Source organism: Schistocerca nitens, chromosome 4, assembly GCF_023898315.1.
Source record: "Schistocerca nitens isolate TAMUIC-IGC-003100 chromosome 4, iqSchNite1.1, whole genome shotgun sequence".
Taxonomy (NCBI): Eukaryota; Metazoa; Arthropoda; class Insecta; order Orthoptera; family Acrididae; genus Schistocerca; species Schistocerca nitens.
This window is the reverse complement of record NC_064617.1, coordinates 347,466,457-347,488,447: the sequence shown is the minus strand read 5'-3', so window position 1 is coordinate 347,488,447 and position 21,991 is coordinate 347,466,457. Positions and strand designations below refer to the sequence as shown.

General features: G+C 38.5%; 1 protein-coding gene across 4 annotated transcripts in view; it reads right to left on the bottom strand.

Moving 5' to 3' along the window:
* Positions 1-747: 747 nt before the first annotated feature.
* The window catches only part of LOC126251720 (vesicle-associated membrane protein 7), a 39,795-nt gene continuing 18,551 nt past the window's right edge, over positions 748-21,991 (bottom strand). For all 4 annotated transcript variants that reach the window (XM_049952321.1, XM_049952317.1, XM_049952320.1 and 1 more), the window contains exons 3-7: positions 20,375-20,512; positions 19,951-20,041; positions 7,057-7,124; positions 6,881-6,973; positions 748-1,904 (exon numbers count right to left, since the gene is read on the bottom strand). In XM_049952321.1, the coding sequence (XP_049808278.1) occupies positions 1,836-1,904; positions 6,881-6,973; positions 7,057-7,124; positions 19,951-20,041; positions 20,375-20,512 (459 nt within the window). In that variant the 3' untranslated portion in view covers positions 748-1,835. The remainder of the gene's footprint in view (positions 1,905-6,880; positions 6,974-7,056; positions 7,125-19,950; positions 20,042-20,374; positions 20,513-21,991) is intronic.

Sequence of the window (21,991 nt, the reverse complement as noted above, 5' to 3'; positions counted from 1 at the left end):
ACATCCGCTGTTTTATTTGTGTTGTTCAGTGCATCAACCGTACTGTGAGAAAGAGCGCTGTAGTGAGCCAATAAATTTGCCAGCGTGTTTTGGGGGCCAAACATCATACTACATGGCTCAATACCACAAAAAAATTTAATGTCCTCTCTCTCAAGTCACAAGGTATAAAACAGCCGAGAATCAGAGAGTAGGAAGCGACAGTCCTTTTTCATGACATGACAATTGGTTACTGGCAGAATGAAAAACTTCCTCTGAATTCAGATGAAACAGCAGGCTAAAATGCACTAGGGCTACAGATGAAATGAATGTAAAAATACATCTGAAACACGTTAAATGTAGGCTGTTGGGCCGTACTGCCCAGAGACAGGGAGAGAGTGTGAGTGAGTGTGAGTGTGAGTGTGAGTGTGTGTGTGTGTGAGAGAGAGAGAGAGAGAGAGAGAGAGAGAGAGAGAGAGAGAGAGACAGACTTAAATTTAATGTGGCAATCTTGAAGCAAGTTTTAAATTCTTTCCTTTCTTACCATTCAATTTGGAACTGTTTTTCCATAAATGAACTCAGGGCAAGAGCGGTCATCAAAATACAACCCAGAACTGTTGCTTGCTTGTATCAAACTATCGTTAACTACCTGGTGCTTTACATTGCTCACAACTTAAGTAATTAATATGTCTTTAAGATTTCTTTTACATTATCATGTAATCATTAATGCAGACCTCTTGTTTTCACTTGTGAAAAACGTATCAACTGAAACACTTTTAAAAGCATACTTTTACTAACAAAAAATTGAAAACAAGCTGCTATAATAAAACAAACTATGTTGTAAGCAAATATTACATCTGATCACTGCTAATAAAATATTTTTCTTTTGACAACTGTTAAGACACATGACAGTTAGCAAACACGCATCACCATTCAGCTCACAGACAAAACCATGGTGAAAAACAGAATGCACTAGAACCTGTGACTGTTTCTGGTTGTTCCAAATTAACTAGTTCTTCCCAGAGAACCAGATGGTAAAACCTATGTTCTATAGAAAACGTGTGATCTTTACACAAATCTTACCCATAGATATTAACACAGATAATTTCTCTGACACTGTTTCAAACAGGTTCATGTGGTATGCGTAGCACAACACAACCCGGGTCTCTTGCCATTGATAATTAACTTATATAAATAAAGGTGAAACCACATAGAAAGAATGATGCTGCACTTTGTCAAAGAGTTTGTTGATGAAGTGTTACTAGTATCCGCAGCCACACAAATCTAAATAATTCATAGATTAAGTTTTAAATTTTAAGTGTTACAACACGCTTTGACAGAAAAGCTTTAAAGACATTTTATGATTCTTTTCTTTCATCTAAAGATAGCAGCTGGCTTCTACTTGACATACTAACTGAAAAGGATTCATGCCTTTCGCCACTGCTCCCTCGAAAATTTTAGGAACACTGCAAAAATCTAAAGTGGACACTTCTGACACAGCATATTTTTTTCTTCATTTTGCTCATGGCTTCATCTATACTGTGAGCAGTGACCAGTTTCAAAAATTTAATTACTTTTACACATTCTCTTACTCTGGAATTTTGCATACAACAAATATGGAATTTACTACTGATAATGACATATATTACAACAGTCACAAAATGAATTTCATCGGGTAGAAACCAGAAAGCTATTAATATACAATGTGATACGAAAACATCTATAAAACTTTTAGTGTGGAACACTTCAACATCTCATTCTTTCACTTTTCAGTCTGATATGGCAAGAATTTAATGATTTGCCACATCTTCATTATGCATTTTATTCTCCTGTTTGACTGTCTCACAAACGTGATCCATCTAACTGCCCACACAGTTCTGCCATGCCAAACCACCACATGCCATTGATACGATGAAGTAAATCAGAACCTACAAGAAAATTGCAGACAAACACAATTAGCAAAATGAAGTTCATATTTATGAAATGTAAAATTTTAGCAGTGATATACAAAATTTTAACAGAAAATGTAATGTAAATTTCAAAAACAAGAGAATCCCAGGTATCTTCCCACAATCTATGATATAGAAACAGAAACAGCAACTGTATAGTGTGTTATTAACTAACAAATAATAAAAACATAAAAATGAAATGTTATTTACTTAAATTTTATCTCTATAAGAAAGAGCAATTATTATGACACTGAAATAATGTATGATGAGATAAAAGAAATTAGTTATGTAGTTAAGCGAGATGAAAATTTATGTTATGGGAGGAATGGAATTTGATAATACAAAAAGGAAGGGAAGGAAAAATAACGGGAGAAAATAAAATGATGGGAAAGTGATGAAAGGGGGAGCCACCTGGTAGACTTTGGCACAGAGCACAATTTAACTGTTGGCGACAGTTTAAGCATGAAAGCAGTTCGCACACATTGAAGAGGCATGGAGTCATCAGGTTTCATACAGATTACATAATGGTAAGAGAAGTTAAACTGCAAAACACTTACAGGGACAGATATGAGCTCCGACCACAATTTATTGGTAGTTACCTGCAGATTAAAACTCAAGAAACTGCAGAAAATTAGGAAATAACGGAGATGTGACCTGGATAAGAACCAGAGCTTGTTAAGAGTTTGAAAGAAAGTATTAGGCAATGATTTAATAAAACAGAGGGGAAAAAAAACAACAGAAAGCACACGGGTAGCTTCGAGTGATGAAATAGTAAAGGCAAAAGGGGATAAAACACGCAAAAAGACAAGGTCCAACAAAAAACCTAGTGTAATACACAGGATACTGAATTTATAACACTTTAATTTCTTAGATGGAATAGTGCATAAAATAAAGGCAACCGCTAACCTATAGCCGACTGGTGTGGGGCCTGTAGGATCACTGAACAGAATACAGTATTTACACTAACTTTTGACTTCTTGCATCATCCTTAGCAAAACACATATTCGCACACACAACTACACACATGTTAACACCTGCAGTCACTTCTTGTCTTTCCGTGAGTATGAGTGGTAGGGTGTCTGTGAAGTTGCGTGTGTGTACTCTGTTGAATTTAACTGATGAAAGGAGAAAAATGTATAAAGATATCAAATGAAACAGCAAAAGGTAATACAAATGTCTAAAACATCAGAGGTTGGCAGAAAGTGCAAAATCGCAAAGTATGAATGGATAGAGGAGAAAGATGCATGCGTGGCTATGGGAAAGGTAGAGGCCAGCTAGAGAAAAATTCAAGAAACCTTTTGAGGAAAGAGAAACACTTGTAGAAATCTCCAGAACTCAGATGCAAGTCAGTGCTAAGAGAAGAAAGGGAGACACAGATGGAAGGAATGGAAAGTCTGATAGACGTTCACAGTAGGAAGATCAAGCTGAACTTGATATATTCTTCATTCTTATCATTGCTGACAAACTGCATCTTGTGGTGCCTGATCTGAAGATTTATTAGGCTGATTGAAATCTGTAATAATTAATGAAAGAAGTAGTGATCTAAACAGTATTTGTTCATTCATTATAGCAACCGTGATCATGGTTCCCGACACATGGCGTCTGACTGCAAGTTATTGTATGCTCTCGCAGTCGTATGAAATTACAGGGTATATCCAAGTATTCACTGACTGAAAGATCATGTTCTGTGTTATGTATAATCTATGTTGTTAACAAAGTTATACTTCCTATTGTTGCATCTAACAGTTAAAGATGGCTTCTCCTTTCTCGCAAATAACCGCATAAAATTTTCTTCATGGTAGTAGAGCTTGTGAAATGTTTTGTGGTTACCAATGCAAAAAGTGATTAAAACTTCAGTGAAAAGCTGATAAAAAAGCAGTAATTACAGTTATTTTGTATGTGGACTGTTACACTATTTTTCCTGTATTTAACAAACAAAAATTTAAAGCTTCAATCAAAATCAGTTCCATACTGAGAAACTCATTAATTTTAATGGGAGCAGGAAGTTCTGATTACAAGCTTATTTAGAAACATGGCAGACTCGAGACTGCATTTGTGGTACCAAAATTGACTCAAGAAGAATTCAAGTAAGAGGTGTATTATATGTACCAAAACCTACCGCTAATTTTTTGACAGTTATTGCAATGATCAAAAACAGGTGCAAACTAAATTTTAGATATGATGTCTGTGATATATACAGCAGGAAGGGAACATTTGTGTGCTCAGTGACATTGGTAAATAATTTGTAACAATGATAAATAATTTGTATTCACTAAACACACACAGAGAAGTTAATGATAATTTAATGTGGTCTTATAATTTAAATTCCATAATCCTGTGGCATCAGTGCAGGTAGCATTTGGATTTAAATGACATAAATAAACTACTATATTGTACTAAAAATGTAAATTTGTCTCCAACTGAGAGTATAGAACCTGTTACATGCACGATATGTCTGAGTGATGCAAACCAGACTGCCATTCAATAAAGCTGGTTCAAGAGCTTCACAAGCATTACACCTGATTCACACAGGCAAATGGCAGTGTATTTGTATTTTCTGGAAGATGAAATCAGTGTGTTGGGAGCTTCCAAGGCTTACAAAAACCTAGCAGAAAACGAAACCAAGAAGAAAATAAAAATCATCCACTTAGTGGTAAAGAGTAGTGTAAAAAAGATTTTGAAAACTTCTTGAACAGAAATGATATTGGGCATCAGAAGACTACTCCATACTCTCCTCAGCTGCATGCACTTGTAGACAACATTAACAGGTCATTGATGGAAAGAGCTAATTGTATGTTATTTGGTGTTGGTTTAACTAAACAATTTTGGGCAGAGGCAACAGTGACACCTGCCAACATTATAAACAGATCACCTTTTAAAACGATTGATGGAAAGGCACCTCTAGCAGTGTTGCATGGAATTCATGAAAAATCGAAATGTAGTCTTCTCTACGGTGGAAGCAGATAAAGCGGTGGCATTGGTAGCTCAGGAAGCTCTGTGGCTTCAACAGCTACAAACAAACTTGGTGAACTTGGAATAACACACTAGCCACACATTGTAACATTCCATCCTGGATTTTCCATTGTTTGACATTCCATCCTGGATTTTCCATTGTTTGACACTAGCCACACATTGTGACGAAGTCTATTAAAGACTGGACTGCTACGATACAAAGGTGAAACACTCGATATCTGTCTACACTTTCTCAGGGGAAATTTTGTGAGAACAAAAATCAAGCTTGTGTTCATTAAAGGATGTGACATGGTAGATGACTAAAGGAAGAATATAAAAAAATAAAAAAAAACATTTGTATTGTATCGATAAAATTTGTTTGCATTCTGGTGGGGGTGTTAGACATCAGAACGCAAATTATGACTCTTGCAGACACATGAAATTTCAGAATAACTGTAAGTATTTACTGACTGGGAGATTACCTTCTGTGTTGTGTGTTGTCTTTAGTATTAATAAAGTTACATTTTCTGTCACTGAGTTTAGAAGTTAAAGACGACTTTCGTTCATTGTCAATTATGGTTATTTACAATTATTTCAGAAGCCAGATTGCAGATGTAAGAGTCAAAATGCATGAATAGGACACACAGTAGTTCAGACGTGACAGACAGGATTACAATCACCCATATTATTTCAGCATGTACACTGAATAAGTCGCAAAGGAAACCAAAGAGAAATTTGAAATGGGAAATAAAGTTCAGAAGAAAAGAAATACTTTGAGGTTTCCTGATGAGACACTAATTCTGTCAGACAGGAATGGACTTGGAAGAGCAGTTTAACAGAATGGATTGGGTCCTGTAAAGAAGTTATAAAGCAACAAAGGTATAATAGAGATAATACAATGTTAAGTTAAATCAAGCACTGCTGGAGGAATTAAATTAAGAAATAAAGACACTAAAAGAAGTAAATGAGTTTTGCAGTTTGGAACACAAAGTAATTGATGGTGGCTGAAGTAAAACATTTAAAATGCAGACTGGCAACAGCAAGAAAAGTATTTTTTAAAAAAAAAGGAATTTGTTAACACAAGCATTTATACAAAAAATTTCTTTTAAATTTTGAATATATATTCAAATATTTTGATGCCTTTTCTGAAGGCATTTGTCTGGAATATAGCCTTGTATGGAAGTTAAATGTGGATAATAAACAGTTCAGACAACAAGATACTAGAAGTTTTTGAAATGTGGTACTACAGAAAAATGCTTAAGATTAGACAGGTAGATTAGATAACTAACGAAGAACTACTGAATCACACTGGGGAGAAAAGAAATTTAAGGCACAATTTGACTAAAAGAAGATATGGGTCGATAGGACAATGAGGCATCAAGATCAAGGTACCATCACTCTGTTTCATAATAGAAGGGAGGCGGGAGAGCAGAGAGCAGAGAGCAGAGAGCAGAGAGAGAGAGAGAGAGAGAGAGAGAGAGAGAGAGCACTAGTTGGGCAGATGTGAAGAATCTTGTATGGATTTGACTAGCATGGAGAGTTGCATCAAACCAGTCGTCGGATCAAAGACAATAAAAACAACAAATTCATTTCAAATACTTACAGCAACGTTTTCTGTCAAACTTTGTGTCACTACTTCTTCTGAGGAATAACGTACATTTGATACAATATAATTTTCTGTACTACAACTGAGTCTTATCTGTTATAATCAATGTGTATTTTGACCACAATGATCATGTGAAATCTACACACAAAATGTTGTAAGGCAGATCAAATTCTCTTAACTGAATTAAGGTTTTTTCCTTTTCTCTTTTTATGTAGATCAAAATAACTAGCAGATATGCCTCCAAGACGCACATTATACTTCCAAAACAAAAGAAGCCAAATCTGCCACAGAACCAAAGATTCTTCTAAGGCAATAAGGAATTTCACATGATTAACAGATAAACTAATATCAGTAATGAAAACAGGATACACCAAAGGCATGCAAACTCACTACTCACCGTAATAACTACACCTATAATAACATAGAGTTTGACATTCTTCCAGAACATTGACCTTGCAAGATTTCTGCTAGTTTTCCGAAAAGTGACCGACTGAAAACAAAGATACAGGTATCAGAATGTGAGGTCACATATACAATAATTCTGCACGTTCTTAAACAGTACTGGGTACTTACATTTGCACTGAGATTTTCAGTCTTGTTCACCAGAAGCTCCAGCCTTTCCCCTCTTCGTGCAACATTTTCTGTGAAGAAATATTTTCATTTGAAATAGAGTGTCTATGCCAGGTTGCAATTACAACTTAATATAGTTATAACATCCAAAATATGCAAATGCCTCTAACACTCTTCCTTTCTTCCTCCTGCCACCCAAAACATCCTTTTTTCCCATTTAATTTCATTTCACTTGGAGTATTATACATCATAATACAGAACAATGCCCTCTCTTAAGTTTTCTCAATTTTGGTAAGGTGTGCGTTTGCTAACAACGAACCATTACTTGCTATACTACACCTCAAGCCACATTTTTTCCAGAAACATGTTGCCTTTGTTCCAAGGCACTGTGTCAAGGATAACTCCTTGGCTATCATTGGAGATTTCTCATTTCTTAAGATTCATGTGTATTCTCACACATAGCAGAGAGGACTTTTATTGAACATTTGTTCAATTATGTAAAGGCATAATACATATCACTTCAGGCAAGGGGGTTACCGTCACAGTCTCGGATGTTATTGAATTTAGCATATGTTAACATTCAGGAGTAAGTAAAAAACATATTTTTTGTTTTCTCCAAAAAAATTCCTGCCCCGAGATACAGGCCTCCAAAGATAATACTGTGAACGCCATTTTAAAGATGCGAATTTCAGATTTTTTAAAAAAAGCTGTATCTCTGTAACAGTTCTAGATATTTTGTTAGAGTTTTTTATTTGAAAGATAATTGCCTTATGATTACAACAGTATCCTCCGTTTGGACATATCTATCAAAGTTATTTTACTGTTGCCTTTTGAATTTTTTTTATAATTTACAGAAAAAACATTTTTTTTCAAAAATGCCAATCCAGTAAAGTTTGATTTTTTGCTGTTGATTAGCACCATGAGACACTTAAAGTAGTAAAGGAGTTTTGCTATTTAGGGAGTAAAATAACTGATGATGGTCGAAGTAGAGAGGATATAAAATGTAGACTGGCAATGGGAAGGAAAGAATTTCTGAAGAAGAGAAATTTGTAAACATCGAGTATAGATTTAAGTGTCAGGAAGCCGTTTCTGAAAGTATTTGTATGGAGTGTAGCCATGTATGGAAGTGAAACGTGGACGATAAATAGTTTGGACAAGAAGAGAATAGAAGCTTTCGAAATGTGGTGCTACAGAAGAATGCTGAAGATTAGATGGGTAGATCACATAACTAATGAGGAGGTATTGAACAGAATTGGGGAGAAGATGAGTTTGTGGCACAACTTGACAAAAAGAAGGGACCGGTTGGTAGGACATGTTTTGAGGCATCAAGGGATCACAAATTTAGCATTGGAGGGCAGCGTGGAGGGTAAAAATCGTAGAGGGAGACCAAGAGATGAATACACTAAGCAGATTCAGAAGGATGTAGGTTGCAGTAAGTACTGGGAGATGAAGAAGCTTGCACAGGATAGAGTAGCATGGAGAGCTGCATCAAACCAGTCTCAGGACTGAAGACCACAACAAGAACAATAGCAAAAAATGGTTCAAATGGCTCTGAGCACTATGGGACTTAACATCTGTGGTCATCAGTCCCCTATAACTTAGAACTACTTAAACCTAACTAACCTAAGGACATCACACACATCCATGCCCGAGGCAGGATTCGAACCTGCGACCGTAGCAGTTGCGCGGTTCCAGACTGAGCGCCTAGAACTGCTAGACCACCGCGGCCGGCAGAACAATAGCACCATGTAGTACTACAGTCTCTGTAAAGGAGAGCTTCCACTTTTAAGTTGGACAGGTTTTATTTTAAAAATCCTTTTTTTTTTAACTTTCAAGGGTAATGTGCGTTTCAATGAAGTTGTTTCTTACTAATTTCTTTATTACAGTGTTTATTTCTACTGTCTTTGTTGCAGTTATTTCTTTTCCACTTTGTTGCAGTTTCTTTGCCATGCCTGTTCATTGCAGGTTTCTATATCTTAGTTGTTCAGTGCTAATTTGTTTAGGGAAGAGGCTTCTAAGAAATCTGAGACTTTCCAGTGAGTTCTGCATTTTCATGAGGAATTTGCCAGTTGACACAGTTGCAACGTGTTTTCTGAAAAGGACTGTTTGAAATGTCTTCTGACTGGGGCCACAGGAGAGTGAATTGTGCTGACTATTTGCATAGCCATAACAGAGTGATATATAAGACAGACGAAGGGAAAAAAACAAACTTTGTTCAAGTTGAGAATAAGTGTTCTCATTTGAAGACTGTTTCAAAGTGAAGTTGTTTCCAGTGACAACTTTTTGTGTTCTAAATGTTTTGACATAACAACAACAATGATAGAATCTGGACAAGGTGAAGCCTCCATGGTGCAGATCATGCAGATTTTGCATCAACAGAGGAAGAATTAAACACCCTGAATCAGTCAACTGCAGAGGTAGGTGTCAGTCCTGTTAAAAAACTGGTCAGTGAAGTCGAGTCATAAGCTCTATGGATCAAGAAAGTGCAGAGAAATCACTAAAGCTATGGATGAATACACTACAGCAAAACTGACAACACTCCTCAAAGTAGAAATTCCATCTTGAGAAGAAAATGAACCAAAGCACTCTTGCACCTTTTGCCAGGAATTTTTCACAAATATCAATTCAGCTGTTGAATATTGTACATTCTACAGTGAAATGGTGCAAGTTTTAACTATTATTCCACAGACATTTTCAAAGAAAACAATTTTGAACCACGCATCATTAGTATCAAAATGCATGGTAGACAAATCAAGAAATGGGAGGTCTGTAAAAGGAGTCTCTGGAAGACCAGATCCCTATTACGGCCATCCTGTAGAAGCAGCTCAAGTTCAAATAGTGCAGTCATTTCATCTGGAAGATAAATGGGACTGTTCTCACCAGAGTGCCAACAAAAAGACACTATAACTGTAACAGTTGAAGGTCAAGAAGTTGTGAAGTGAAGAGGTATATGACTCGCAGTATTAAAGAAACTTTTGCAATTTATACGAGCAACTATACAACTTCCCATACTGGAAGATCAAAATTTTATGCACTATGACCTAAGTGGATAGTTCCACACCCACCCAGAGATGTCTCTTTATGTGTGTACTGCACAAATTTTGAAGTTTGTGTGGTAACTTCGAAGAACCTACTGGGGCACGTGATATACGACACCTTGGATAGGCGTGTTAATTCATTAGTAGTCTGTGATGCAAAGCAAGAGAGTTGTTTGTTTCAAGAATGTGGTGATTGTCCTGGAAAGGGAGGACTGTCTTTAGACACCTGGCCTGGAAGACGTCACAGATAACTCTGTAGACATTACATATGTGACGAGGGAGGAAAATAAACGAATTAAGAAAACTGTTGTCTTTGACAGTTTCATTGATGATCTTATTAAATGGTCAGTGAAACGGTAACACATCAGCATCTGAAGAAACTGCAACAACAACACATTGCAGATGTGAAAGGGTGTGTACAGGCTGAAGAACTATGTTTAGTGCTTCACTGTGATTTTGCTGAGAAATGGTCTGTAACTCTCCCACAAGAGTACAAGGGTATCATTGGAGTAATTACCAGGTTTCAATTTTTACAGGAGTGACATATTTTCAAAACAAGACCACAAGTGTTGCAGTTGTAAGTGATGACACAGGCCATGACTCAGCACAAGCTATGCTACCAATGTGCAAAATTCTTCAACTGCAAACAGGGGCAGAGAAGATAATCATTATTTCTAATGGTGCTCCTATTCATTTTAAAAATCGTTACCAGCTGTTTGAATTGAGTAAGTCGCTTGTGCCAACTGACTGGGTATACAGTGCTACTGGTCACGGGAAAGGGCCTTGTGATGGTGTAGGAGGCCTGCTGATGCACCATGCTACAACATGTAATCTTTCCAGACCAAATACAGCTGCAATTCAAAATGCTGAGGATTTTACGAGAGTCGTGAAATCTTACACATCCACAGTCCTTATTCTTTTGTGCAAAGAGGAAATTGAAGAATTCCATGAGCAGAAAAAAGAAGAATGGTCCAAACAAGCTACTACTGTGAGCGGAATTCAGAAGGTACATATTTGGACTCAAAGTGATGGGCTAACTCATATTGCACACACTTTAAAGAGCACTAAAGAAGAAATTTTGTTTGTTTGGCCAACACCTCAGAAACAGCAGGATAATATTCAGACTCACAACCTGAGAAGGGGGATGTTTGTGGCACGTGTGTATGACTGACTGATGGATTGCAGAGATTATAGACACCAGTTATGAGTTAAATGAAAATGTAGTGAACTCTATGCTACCACATGAACCAGCTGCTGGATATAGGTTTCCAGATGAAGGACAGCAACAACACCATCAGTGCTCACTTCCTGTTCAGGATGTTTTGAAGGCTGTAAGTGCTCCAGTTCTTATTGGTTCAACAGGAAGGCATCACTCCATATCAAAGGAATATACTGAAGCAGTGGAACATGTTTTTAGTTCATTGACTGACTAATTTCAGTACAAAACAGAGTGCACAGAAGTTGTATAAATTGAAACCTTCAAGTTTTTGGGCCTTTCACATACATTTTGGAACCATTTAAAAGCCGGCCGGTGTGGCCGTGCAGTTCTCGGCGCTTCAGTCTGGAAGCTCGTGATCACTACGATCGCAGGTTCGAATCCTGCCTCGGGCATGGATGTGTGTGATGTCCTTAGGTTAGTTGGGTTTAAGTAGTTTTAAGTTCTAGGGGACTGATGACCACAGATGTTAAGTCCCATAGTGCTCAGAGCCATTTGAACCATTTAAAATGCTTGAAAAATGAGTCTCTTACTCAACTTTCAAAACTTGATTTTTATAAGCCTGATATTTGATAATGTGGTAATAAAACAGGTTTTATGCATGGCAAAAAATTCAATTGTTTATAAAACCTGTTCAACCTAAAAGTGAAAGCTCTCGTTTTCAAGGAATGTAGAACTATATGGTGCTGATGAACAGAGAGAGAAACAAAAAAAAAAAAATTATGGACTGACATTTTTGAAAGAAATTTTTTCCATAAATTATGAAAAAGTTCAGAATACTACAACAAAAGAACTTTGACAGATCAGTCCAAATGGAAGATTTCCCTGTAATCATAAAGCAATTATCTTTCAAATAAAAAAAAACAACAAAATATCTAGGACTGTTCCAAAAGACTTTAAAATTTTTTCCAAAATTTGCATCTTCAAAATGGTATGCGCAGTGTCATTTTTGGAGGGCTGTATCTCTGAGCAGAAATTTTTTTGGCGGAAAGAAAAAGATATGTATTTCTTCATTTTAACATATGCTAAATTCAATAACATCTGAGACAATGAATGTAAGATTTTTTCCTAGCCTGCCTGAATTGATATGGACTATGCCTAGTAAAAAAATTAAGGCCTGCCCCAAAATGGCCCACTCCACACTCTTATTTTAAGACCCCAATGCTCAAAAGTCAATAGAGCTTTCCAAACTGGAGACTGTGGGACTGATAAAGTTGCAACCATACTACAAGCTGATACTCATGGTAAAGAGAAGAGTTCACCAACCTTCACGCACAGAAAAGAAAAAAAAATTCACATGAAGCTCTCAGTAATGCAATCATACCTATTAAGACATGTCATTTTATTACATGCAGGACCTTTGGGCATCCTATGGATTACGACCAAGTGACTTAAGGCTTAGCAGTTTTACGAAAAAACTTTTACTAGGATTTCTCAAATGCATGAGCTAAGGTTCCCAATGAAAATCAAGTCCAGGAACACTGCTGAATATTTTAAACCAAGAATAGATCACTCAAATGTAAAAGACAAATTAAGAAGAGGGATAACTAACAATGTAATTTTTACATTAATTATCTTACTGGTTAGAAAATAAGACCAGTACTTCTCACCCAACCACCCATCGAGTCAGACTTCTCACAAAAACTTCCAACAGTTGTTCTGATACAAAGCTAGAAGCCAGGAAGAAACATGAAAGTCACAGAACACACCTACTAATGAAGGCAGTGAACTTTTATCGTCATCGGGATTAATAGTAACAACATACAGTAACTCTTAAAACACTTTGTCTCCACACGTGAGTGGTCAGTGCAGCTGACTGCCACGCAGGGGACTTTTATTTGATTCCCAGTACTACTGAGGATTTTTCCTTAGTAAGAGAACTGGAACAAGGTGTACTCAGTGTCATGAAGCAACTCAGGAGCTACTTGATTGAGAAGCAGCAGTTCCAGGTCACGAAAACTGACAATGGCTGGGAGGTGTGGTGTGTTGACTGCACACCCCTCCACACCACGTCCAATGATGACATGGCAGTTGGTAAGTACTGATGTGTCCACCAGGCCTGTGGACACAGTTTATGTTACTTAAAATACTTCTGAATTCTTGATAAAGTCTCATTCAATATAGTCATTTTGCTATCTGTATTTCTGTACAATTGTTAATTAATTTTCCAGTCAGTCCCATAATTAATCTGTTTTGCTTGCTCTTACTGTCTTTACTTTTTGACATATGGTAGTCATTGAAAGTCTACCCTTTAGTTCTGAATCTAATGGTTAGAGCTATCACCAACACTCTGTTGCATTATTATTCTTTTATGAACTTAGAAAGCAAATTTAACACTGCAATCTTGTTCAAAATTCTGATTACCAATTTTCTTTAAAATTTCTATCCTCATATCAGGCCTTTGCACCATCATTATCAATACTTGCTAAAAAAAAGGCCCCTTTCTTAGTAGCATTTTAATATCATCTGATCAACAATGTAATACTTCCTCTTCTTTTCTTTATTTATATTGTTAACCTTATTATTTAGAACTTTTTCATTGTGAATTTTTTGACTCCCATTATTGGTTATGAACTGCAGATTAAAACTCGAGAATTAGAAATATATACAGTATTAAGGAATTGGGAAGCGGACAGCTTAAAAGAACTACAGGTTGTTGAAAGTTTCAGATCAAGCACTAGGAAATGTTGGTCCAAGACAGAGGAAAAGAATACAACAAAACAAATGGGTACTTGAGAGACGAAATGGTGAACACAGCAGAGGATTGCATAGATTAAAATACAAGACTGTTTGAAATACTTTGATAATACTGAAGGTATTTAATTTATCTGAAGATTTCATTTTTAAGGGTGGAGCACCTATCATGATGATCATCACAAAAGATCTACAGTTACCTCTGCATTTGTTAGTTTTTGAACCTAGTTACTACAGGATGTGAGAGCAATCTTCCCCATATGACTGGATATGATTACCCACCAATACAGGTCCATCAGGGGATGTGAAAGAGATGACAATGATTGAAGATTAGCAGGTTTACCGACAGAGGAAGAAAAGAGCTATGGAAAGTGTCACAGGATAAAAAAAAATTGCAGTAATCTGGATGGGTAGTAAGGGCAGTAGCAGACTGCTTGCTATCTGTGACAGATCGTGTCACATTAGGTTACGTTAGTCGCAGGTATCATGCAGCTTGATATCATTGTCATAGCCATCTGTCTGTCATAAAGAGCTCTCTCTGAATCTGTGTGGCAGTGCTGTGCTCCACTGTGGTGCGCCATCTGTGGCATTCTTTCAATAGTGACTGGGTGTGGCAGGCTGCAGATTAGCTTCTTCAGCATGTGCCACAGACAAGGCCTTGCATGCTTCCCTTTCTTTCACCACAGCTTCTCCATGGCACACAATGGAATGATACATCCTTTTCAGGTGCTGGCTGCACTGTACTCATTCCTGCTCGTGGTCAGCCCCCCCCCCCCCCCTTTCCTGCTCACCTCCACAAACCAGTGCCACTATAGGGATATCTTTGGCATTCTCACTTATTTGTCCCCCTTTTTGCTTTGCTGTCACCATCTGTCTGCATCTTTCCCTTTAGTGGCATTTCTTCTTCATTGTGGTCTTCTTGCCCATGGCGTGGCTGTCACCAGAGAGGGCTGGGCAGCCATGCCAGTTTGCGAGATGTGGTCCACTAGAGCGAGCCCATGTCTGAGCCTCACCTATCATAAGTGTAGCTGTTGTGCCCGCCAGAGCACTTGATGTACCTCAGAGCACTGCAACAAAATTTAGCCACATGGCCCTCTTCTGGCACCTGTAGCACTGGTGGTTAGGGTCCATGCCTGGTCGGACCTTCTACTTGGATCGAAAAGCCTACAAGCTTCTACAGCTTGAAGATGTTGTCTGTGATTTGTACAGTTACGACAAGCAGTGGTGGCTTCTTCCTGTTTGTTTGGTTACTCAGCTTGATTGATTGACTGACTGATTGCTTGGTTGGTTGATTGTTTGGTTGAGGGGGCTTATAGGCCTAAACAGCAAGGTCATCAGTCCCATGGTTATGCATCCTGATAAACATCCCTGCAACAAGCACACTATAGCCTTTCTTTTGACTGGCACTTCATCACAAATCCAAGACAGCCCACGGAGGAGCACCTTGGTTGTCATGTTATGCTATTGTAGTGGCATCTTCATCTTCTGGGGCATCTCAATAATGTGTGTGACCACAGCATTTGAGTGTCTTGCAGTCAGCCACATTCACTGCCTGCAGCTCAATCAAGGCATCTGAGTCAACAGACTCAGAGCCAAAATCGAGCTTGCAGCAGTAGAACATAAGGTCGAACAGCTCTGCCCATCTTATGCCTTTGCACTTTATGTACAAAAGAGGGGCAGGCATGCGATTGTGTTATTGCTGCTTCTATGATCGTTTAGCGAGCTGTACCTCCGATGGATTCTTCTCTGTGGTGGCTTTTGCCTGATCTTCTGAAAATTGTAGAGGGAGACCAAGACATAAATACAGTAAGCAGCTTGAGAGGGATGTATGTTGCAATAGTTATGCAGAGATGAAAAGGTTTGCACAGGAAAGACTAGTGTGGAAAGCTGCATCAAAACTGTCTTGGATTGAAGACCGAAGCAACAATGCTGACTCCCACATGCAAGACTTATTCTGGTAAAAATATCAATGCCAAAGCTAATCCGTTTTCTTCTCTGTTTTGTTTGATGATGGTCTATGGTTTGCCCAAAAGTTAGTTCATTGTGAAATACAGTCTTACTTCCTTGAATTAAAACAGTCAAATTTCAGTGCAATTAATTGTTAATCTCTGCATAAACAAATAGTTTTGTTTCATGTTAGGGAGTAAAAACAAGTAACATCATACACACTCGTGTCAGCTTGGAACATGAAGACAAAAAGGAGTTAAAAATGACTACATGTTAATCCTAATTGAAGGAAGGAAAGACAGCTAAAAACAGGGACTTGGAGAAAGGTCCATAAATACGTCATAAAAAAACTAAGGTCCTCAAAGATTAAATGTCCTTCGCCATATTGCTATCACAGATAGAATGTAAAATGCGGTCGACAGCCTGCACATCATTAACAAAAATGGTCAGTAATTCAGATGGCAACATATATGAGAACATAAGGTGCTAAACAAATTTTTTTAAAAAAATGGGGGGGAGGGGCATTCCATCAGGAAATGACAAACCGTCAAAGGTTGAGGGCAACAATCACAAAGTGATGGACTAAAATGACAGTGCCCAATACACAACCTAGTTGATGAGAGAAATGAGGCAATAACTAGAAGGGAGGTTTTTGTCCTTAGCAGGCTTAGGTATGGGTATGACAGTGGCTTCACGCCAGTGTCTTGGAGAAAGTGCTTGCCTCCAAGAGAGGTTCTGCAACATCTGAAGGTGAACATTGTCTGGCCCTGGGGTGGAAGATCAGGATGCAGTGAGAGCATGATATAGCCCCCTCACAGTAAAGGCGCATTGTAGAACTCACGATTCTGAGCAGGAAAGGGTATTACTCAAGCCACCTCCACTCATATGGGTGATAGTGTGTGGAGCTTCAAGGTGTTGGAGATAGCAATAGGTTCCAATATGACACATTCTGCAACTGTCAGGCAAGAAATTGGCTAATGGACCTCGGTCCCAGAGAGCCATCGGAGATTGGCCCACACAGCAGAAGAGGAATTGGAACTTTTGAAAGAACTAGTACATGAAATCCAGCAAGCTTTATGGTATCCCAAATAGCGCTACAACACTGTGCATCCAACTGTTTACAATGAACGCAGTTTTCCATCGTAGGATGATGATTAAAAATGCGGAGAGCATGTGTCTGCGGGCGAACTGTATTGCAGCGTGCCTGAGTCCACCAAGGGACCTGGACACGGTGCGGTAAAGAGAAAGTGCAAGGAATGAAACATTCTGTTGTGGTAAAGATAACATTTGTAAGACATTCTACATGGTCATCACAACAGGGAAAATGTTTTTCGTTGAAGGTTGCCAGTGAGGAGTAAATCCTCCAGTCGACCTTAGAAAGCTGCCATTTAGGTGCGCACGAAGATGGGGGTAGGAATCACCAGTCAGATAGCACATTGGAAATGGTTGCTTGAGCACGTGTCGAGGAGAATGGATCATTCGAGATGATGGGCAAGGTGAGCAGTGCAGAAGGAGAGGTCCAAATGGGAATAGGTGCCTGTGGTGTCTGAAAGGAACGCGAGTGCTCTCATGTTAAGGCAGATGAGGTTACGAAGACTGAGGTCAGCCAAGAGGGAACCTCTCTGACAGGTTCTGGAAGAGACCCAAAGAGGATGGTGCATTGAAGTCACCAAGCAGCAGAAAGGGGTGAACGAGTTGCCCAATAGGCTGGAGGAAGTCTCCCCTGGTGACAGCGAATGACTGAGGGATGTAAATGGTACAAAAGGAAAAGGTCAAACGAGGAAAGAAAATGCACACTGCAACAGGTTACATGTCTGCATGACCACTTCCTTCGTGGAGCAAGATGGAGCAAGAGCAGTACTGTAATTGTCAGATAGTAGAAACACGCAGTGTTTCCGACTAGCCAACATCTTGCAAGTGACAGCATAAAGCACTTTGTCCTTCACCCGGATCTTCTGGACAGCCCACTCATCAAGATACATGGGACAATCACAGGAGGAGACAGCATGGTCGCCATTACAATTAATACAGCAGGGAGAAAGAGGCAGACAAACATACTCGTGAGCATCCCTACCACAGGTTACACATTTGGCTGGGTGTCGACAGGACATTCAAGTGTGGCTGTAATGATGATACTGGTAGCAGCAGAATGTATGGTCGGACTGTGATAACTTCATAGCCTGCTTTGATCTTTGAAGGAAGCACCACTCTTTCAGAAGTGAGAAAAGGCCTGCATGTGGGCACTAAGGATGCATCTACCGTTTTCATCACCTGAGGTACTGCAACGACACCCTGATCAGAGAGATACATTTGGATTTCTGTCTCAGTCAGGCCATCAAGCAACCTATTGTAAATAGTACCACAGGAAGAATTCCATGTTCGATGGGCCTCGACACAAGCAGGATAGCAGTGGAGGAGTGAAGCTGCAAGCAGTTGTTGTGCTTGAGAATCAGAAGTAGTCTTCAGAAAGTAAATGGGAGCAGTATTTCATAGGGATGGCAATTGCATCATCACCATTCTGAATAATAAATGGATTTACCGTAGCAAAAGGAGTGACCATCTTCAGTATGTGAAACCATGAGGAAACATGGTGTAGTGGAGAGGGTCTTTGAATTGTTAGCCTCATTCTGTTTATATTTAGTAGATTTTGATTGTGAAGATGATTGCTCATTGGGAGAAAATCCCCCACGATTTCCAGTGTCTCCATTACTGCACTCCTTCCAATTGGGGAAAACTCCTCAGAGGGGCGCACCCACCTTAACTGATTGTTCACACCCCCCAAACACCTGACAGAGGGTCAAATCGGCTATTCAGGAAGGTAGCAGCTCAGGCAATCACCCCTCCATAGGCCTGGCCTGTACCAGGGGTATGTGCGAACTCAACCTGTTGACTTGGGACTGGGGATTACGTGTTACCTAGTTACCTGTTATGCGTCAGATGCATGGGCCATTCTTCAGGAGAGCACAGGGAGGAAGAAGAAAAAGAGGAGCCTCAAATGTTGAAGCAGAGGAAAGATAAGACAAGGGGAACAAAGAAAGAAGCAAAGAACAAAAGCAGTGAAGAGATTGTTCTGATATTGCCTACTGAAAATGCAGAACATTTCAAAAAACATCCGAGACATGTTCCCCAAGGGAGGGGAGAAAGAATATCAAGAGGATAGGCATGCAGCATGGAAGGGAAAAGATGCTGCAAAGGCTATGGCCCCATGGAAGCCAAGCACAAACCCACCAAAGCATTTCAAGCCCCCGCCAAAGCATGGGGGGGGGGGGGGGGGGGACATACATAAATTTAAAAACCCAAACTTTACCATTCTAGTGTGTAACACCATTATTCAATATTAGCAATGGTGCTATATCTCCTAGTCTTCTCTACAGCTGAATTTCTCTATTATTCTTTCCCAAATGACCTATCACAATAAGTATATTTACATAATCTTTTTACTCCAATAATGATTTGTAAGTTTGTCAAGGTGGAGATTATCACCTGGCCTATGACAGCTATAATTTACAAACAAATAAGTACAGATCACAAATACACTGTTTATTGTTTCTATTGTTTTTTATCTCCAATGTATACAAGTGACACTTTGACCCAGCCATGCCAAAAAACCCAATGTATTGCTTCACACTGAAAGTTCAGGTATGCTGCAAATGCAGCACAAATGATTAAACTGGTGATAAAGAGGATGGCAATTTTGTTGTCAATATCCCAAAACAGACACCTCATTGAGTCCATCTCACAAGCAGTGCCAACCAACTGATACTTAATCAGAAATTACACACAGCACGAACAAGGACAACCCATGAAATACTGTTAGCAAGACAAAGATATTCTTAGTCAGACACAGGATAACCAGCTGTCACTGCATGACTATGAATAACGCATTGCTTGATAAGCAACCACATGAAAGAATAAGCTTAAAAAGAGTAAATAACTGTGACATCTGATAATATAAGATCCTCAAATGCTATTCAATGTATATATCATTTAATATGCACTTACCTATATTTTTTACCATAATATCTTTCAGATCATTTAAATCACCACGGACTCTAGACATAGTATCGATCTCCTTCGACTCTGAATAATGTCTCTGAAATAAAGATTATCTTTACGTAAGTACAAAATAATACTAAAACCATGAAAACTTCAACAATGACTGTTGAATTATACGAAAAGAAAAGGAAACACTACAGATGAAATAACTAATAATATTATTAGTTCTACTGCCACATTTTGTTACACAACATTTTAAGACATTTTCTAATGTATATGTTTCTCACATATTACAGTTATTATTGCTGTGTAACACAATCATCTGCTACAATTAAGTTGATTAGTAATTCAGTACTAGCAACTACCAGTCAGCTTTAGATGCATAAACTGTGGCTAAAAAACTGATTCTTAACAATATAATAAATCTTACCATCTCATTTGCTAAGACAGGTGCGAACTCATTGTTCATTCCATATGCTAGGGCAGTGCTTGCCCTTGCGCCATATGTTAACTGGAATCTCTGCTTTATCTCAGCTAGGAACTGGAATGCTCTTATTCTTTCAAATTCCTGAAGGAAAAAATAAATTACAAATGAATTATGGGGCTCTTACTGCAATAGCTGTATCAAGGTTACTGATCAGCTTAGAAATCTTTATCCAGTAGACAGTTACACCATCTACCTACCAGATGCCTACCTGGAACAGTACCGAGAAATGTGGCACACTGGTTGACACAAGAGACTCTGGGAAAGAACGATGTTCAAATTTCCATCCAGCCACCCTGATTACGGTTTCCCTAAATTACTTCTGGTGAATGTCCCAATGGCTTCTTCATGAGGTTTACAGCCAATCCCCTCCCACATCCATGTCCAAATGAGCTAGTGCTCCAGTCCTCAATACAACAGAACATAAAATACTGACCTGCCCTCTTTCCTTCCAAAAAACAGTAGCTGGGTTCACTCATTAAATAAGACAGTTCTAGCTTTTAGCAGTTGCTTCATATCCAGGATAAGGCAAGACAATAAGTAAGTCGAAATATGAAATACTAATGATCGTGCAGCAGCAGTCATTTCTGGTAAGGTGTTAGTGGAAATGGTTGCCCACAGTTTCTTTCAACCAGTTTGACATGTGGCAAGTAACTGAATATTGTTTATGATTACTTTTAAAGAGTGACTCATATCGCTAAGAAAGATTACACACATAGATTGGTGGGAGAAGGTGGAGTCCAGTGATCACATAGCTTACTTTACAATAGCAACAAGCAGGCTGACAAGTATCATACCATGGTGAAAGTCACTTCCACTATCCCAGTTCAAACTACCTCCACCCAAATGGACTACAACTACCATTCCACGTATTCTATCATACACGGATTTGTGTAAGAGGTAGTTAAATGAAAATGAAAAAGATGGAAAATTGTAAGTAAACAGATAGATATGAAGTACAAACTGGGAAAAAAAAATTATTTTGTGTAAAGAAAACTTACGTTAAAGTGACACATTCCACATCTTACGAAATTTTGTATTCATGATCTATGGAACAAGTATTAATGTATGTAACAGTTTCGATGGGAAGCCCTTACACAACCCCAATACAATCCCGATCTCTCCCCATCTGATTTCCATATTTTTTGCACACTGAAGAAAGACATTCCTGGTTGTTGATTTGCTCTAGACAAGGAGGTGCAAGTCTGGGTACAATCACAGTTCCATAGGCAACTGCAAACATTTTTTCATGAAAGCACAGACCGTCTTGTCTTGCAGTTGGTTAAATGTATTAACAGTTAGGGTGACTATTTTTTAAATAATAAACAGTTTACTTACTTTTTCCAACTATCATTTTCATTTGACAGTCCCTTACACAAGGTAACAGAAGGAGAACTTGAAAGTTAGTAGACAGCTAGTGAAAATGCCAGGTACAATGAGTGCACAAGGATCTGCTGATTTTGGAAGACTCAACTTTCTTCATGCTTGAAGTTCTGATAGGATATCCCCGTCCTCCTCTTCATCATTTTAACTAGACTGCCTGATTAAAAAAAATTTGCAGTA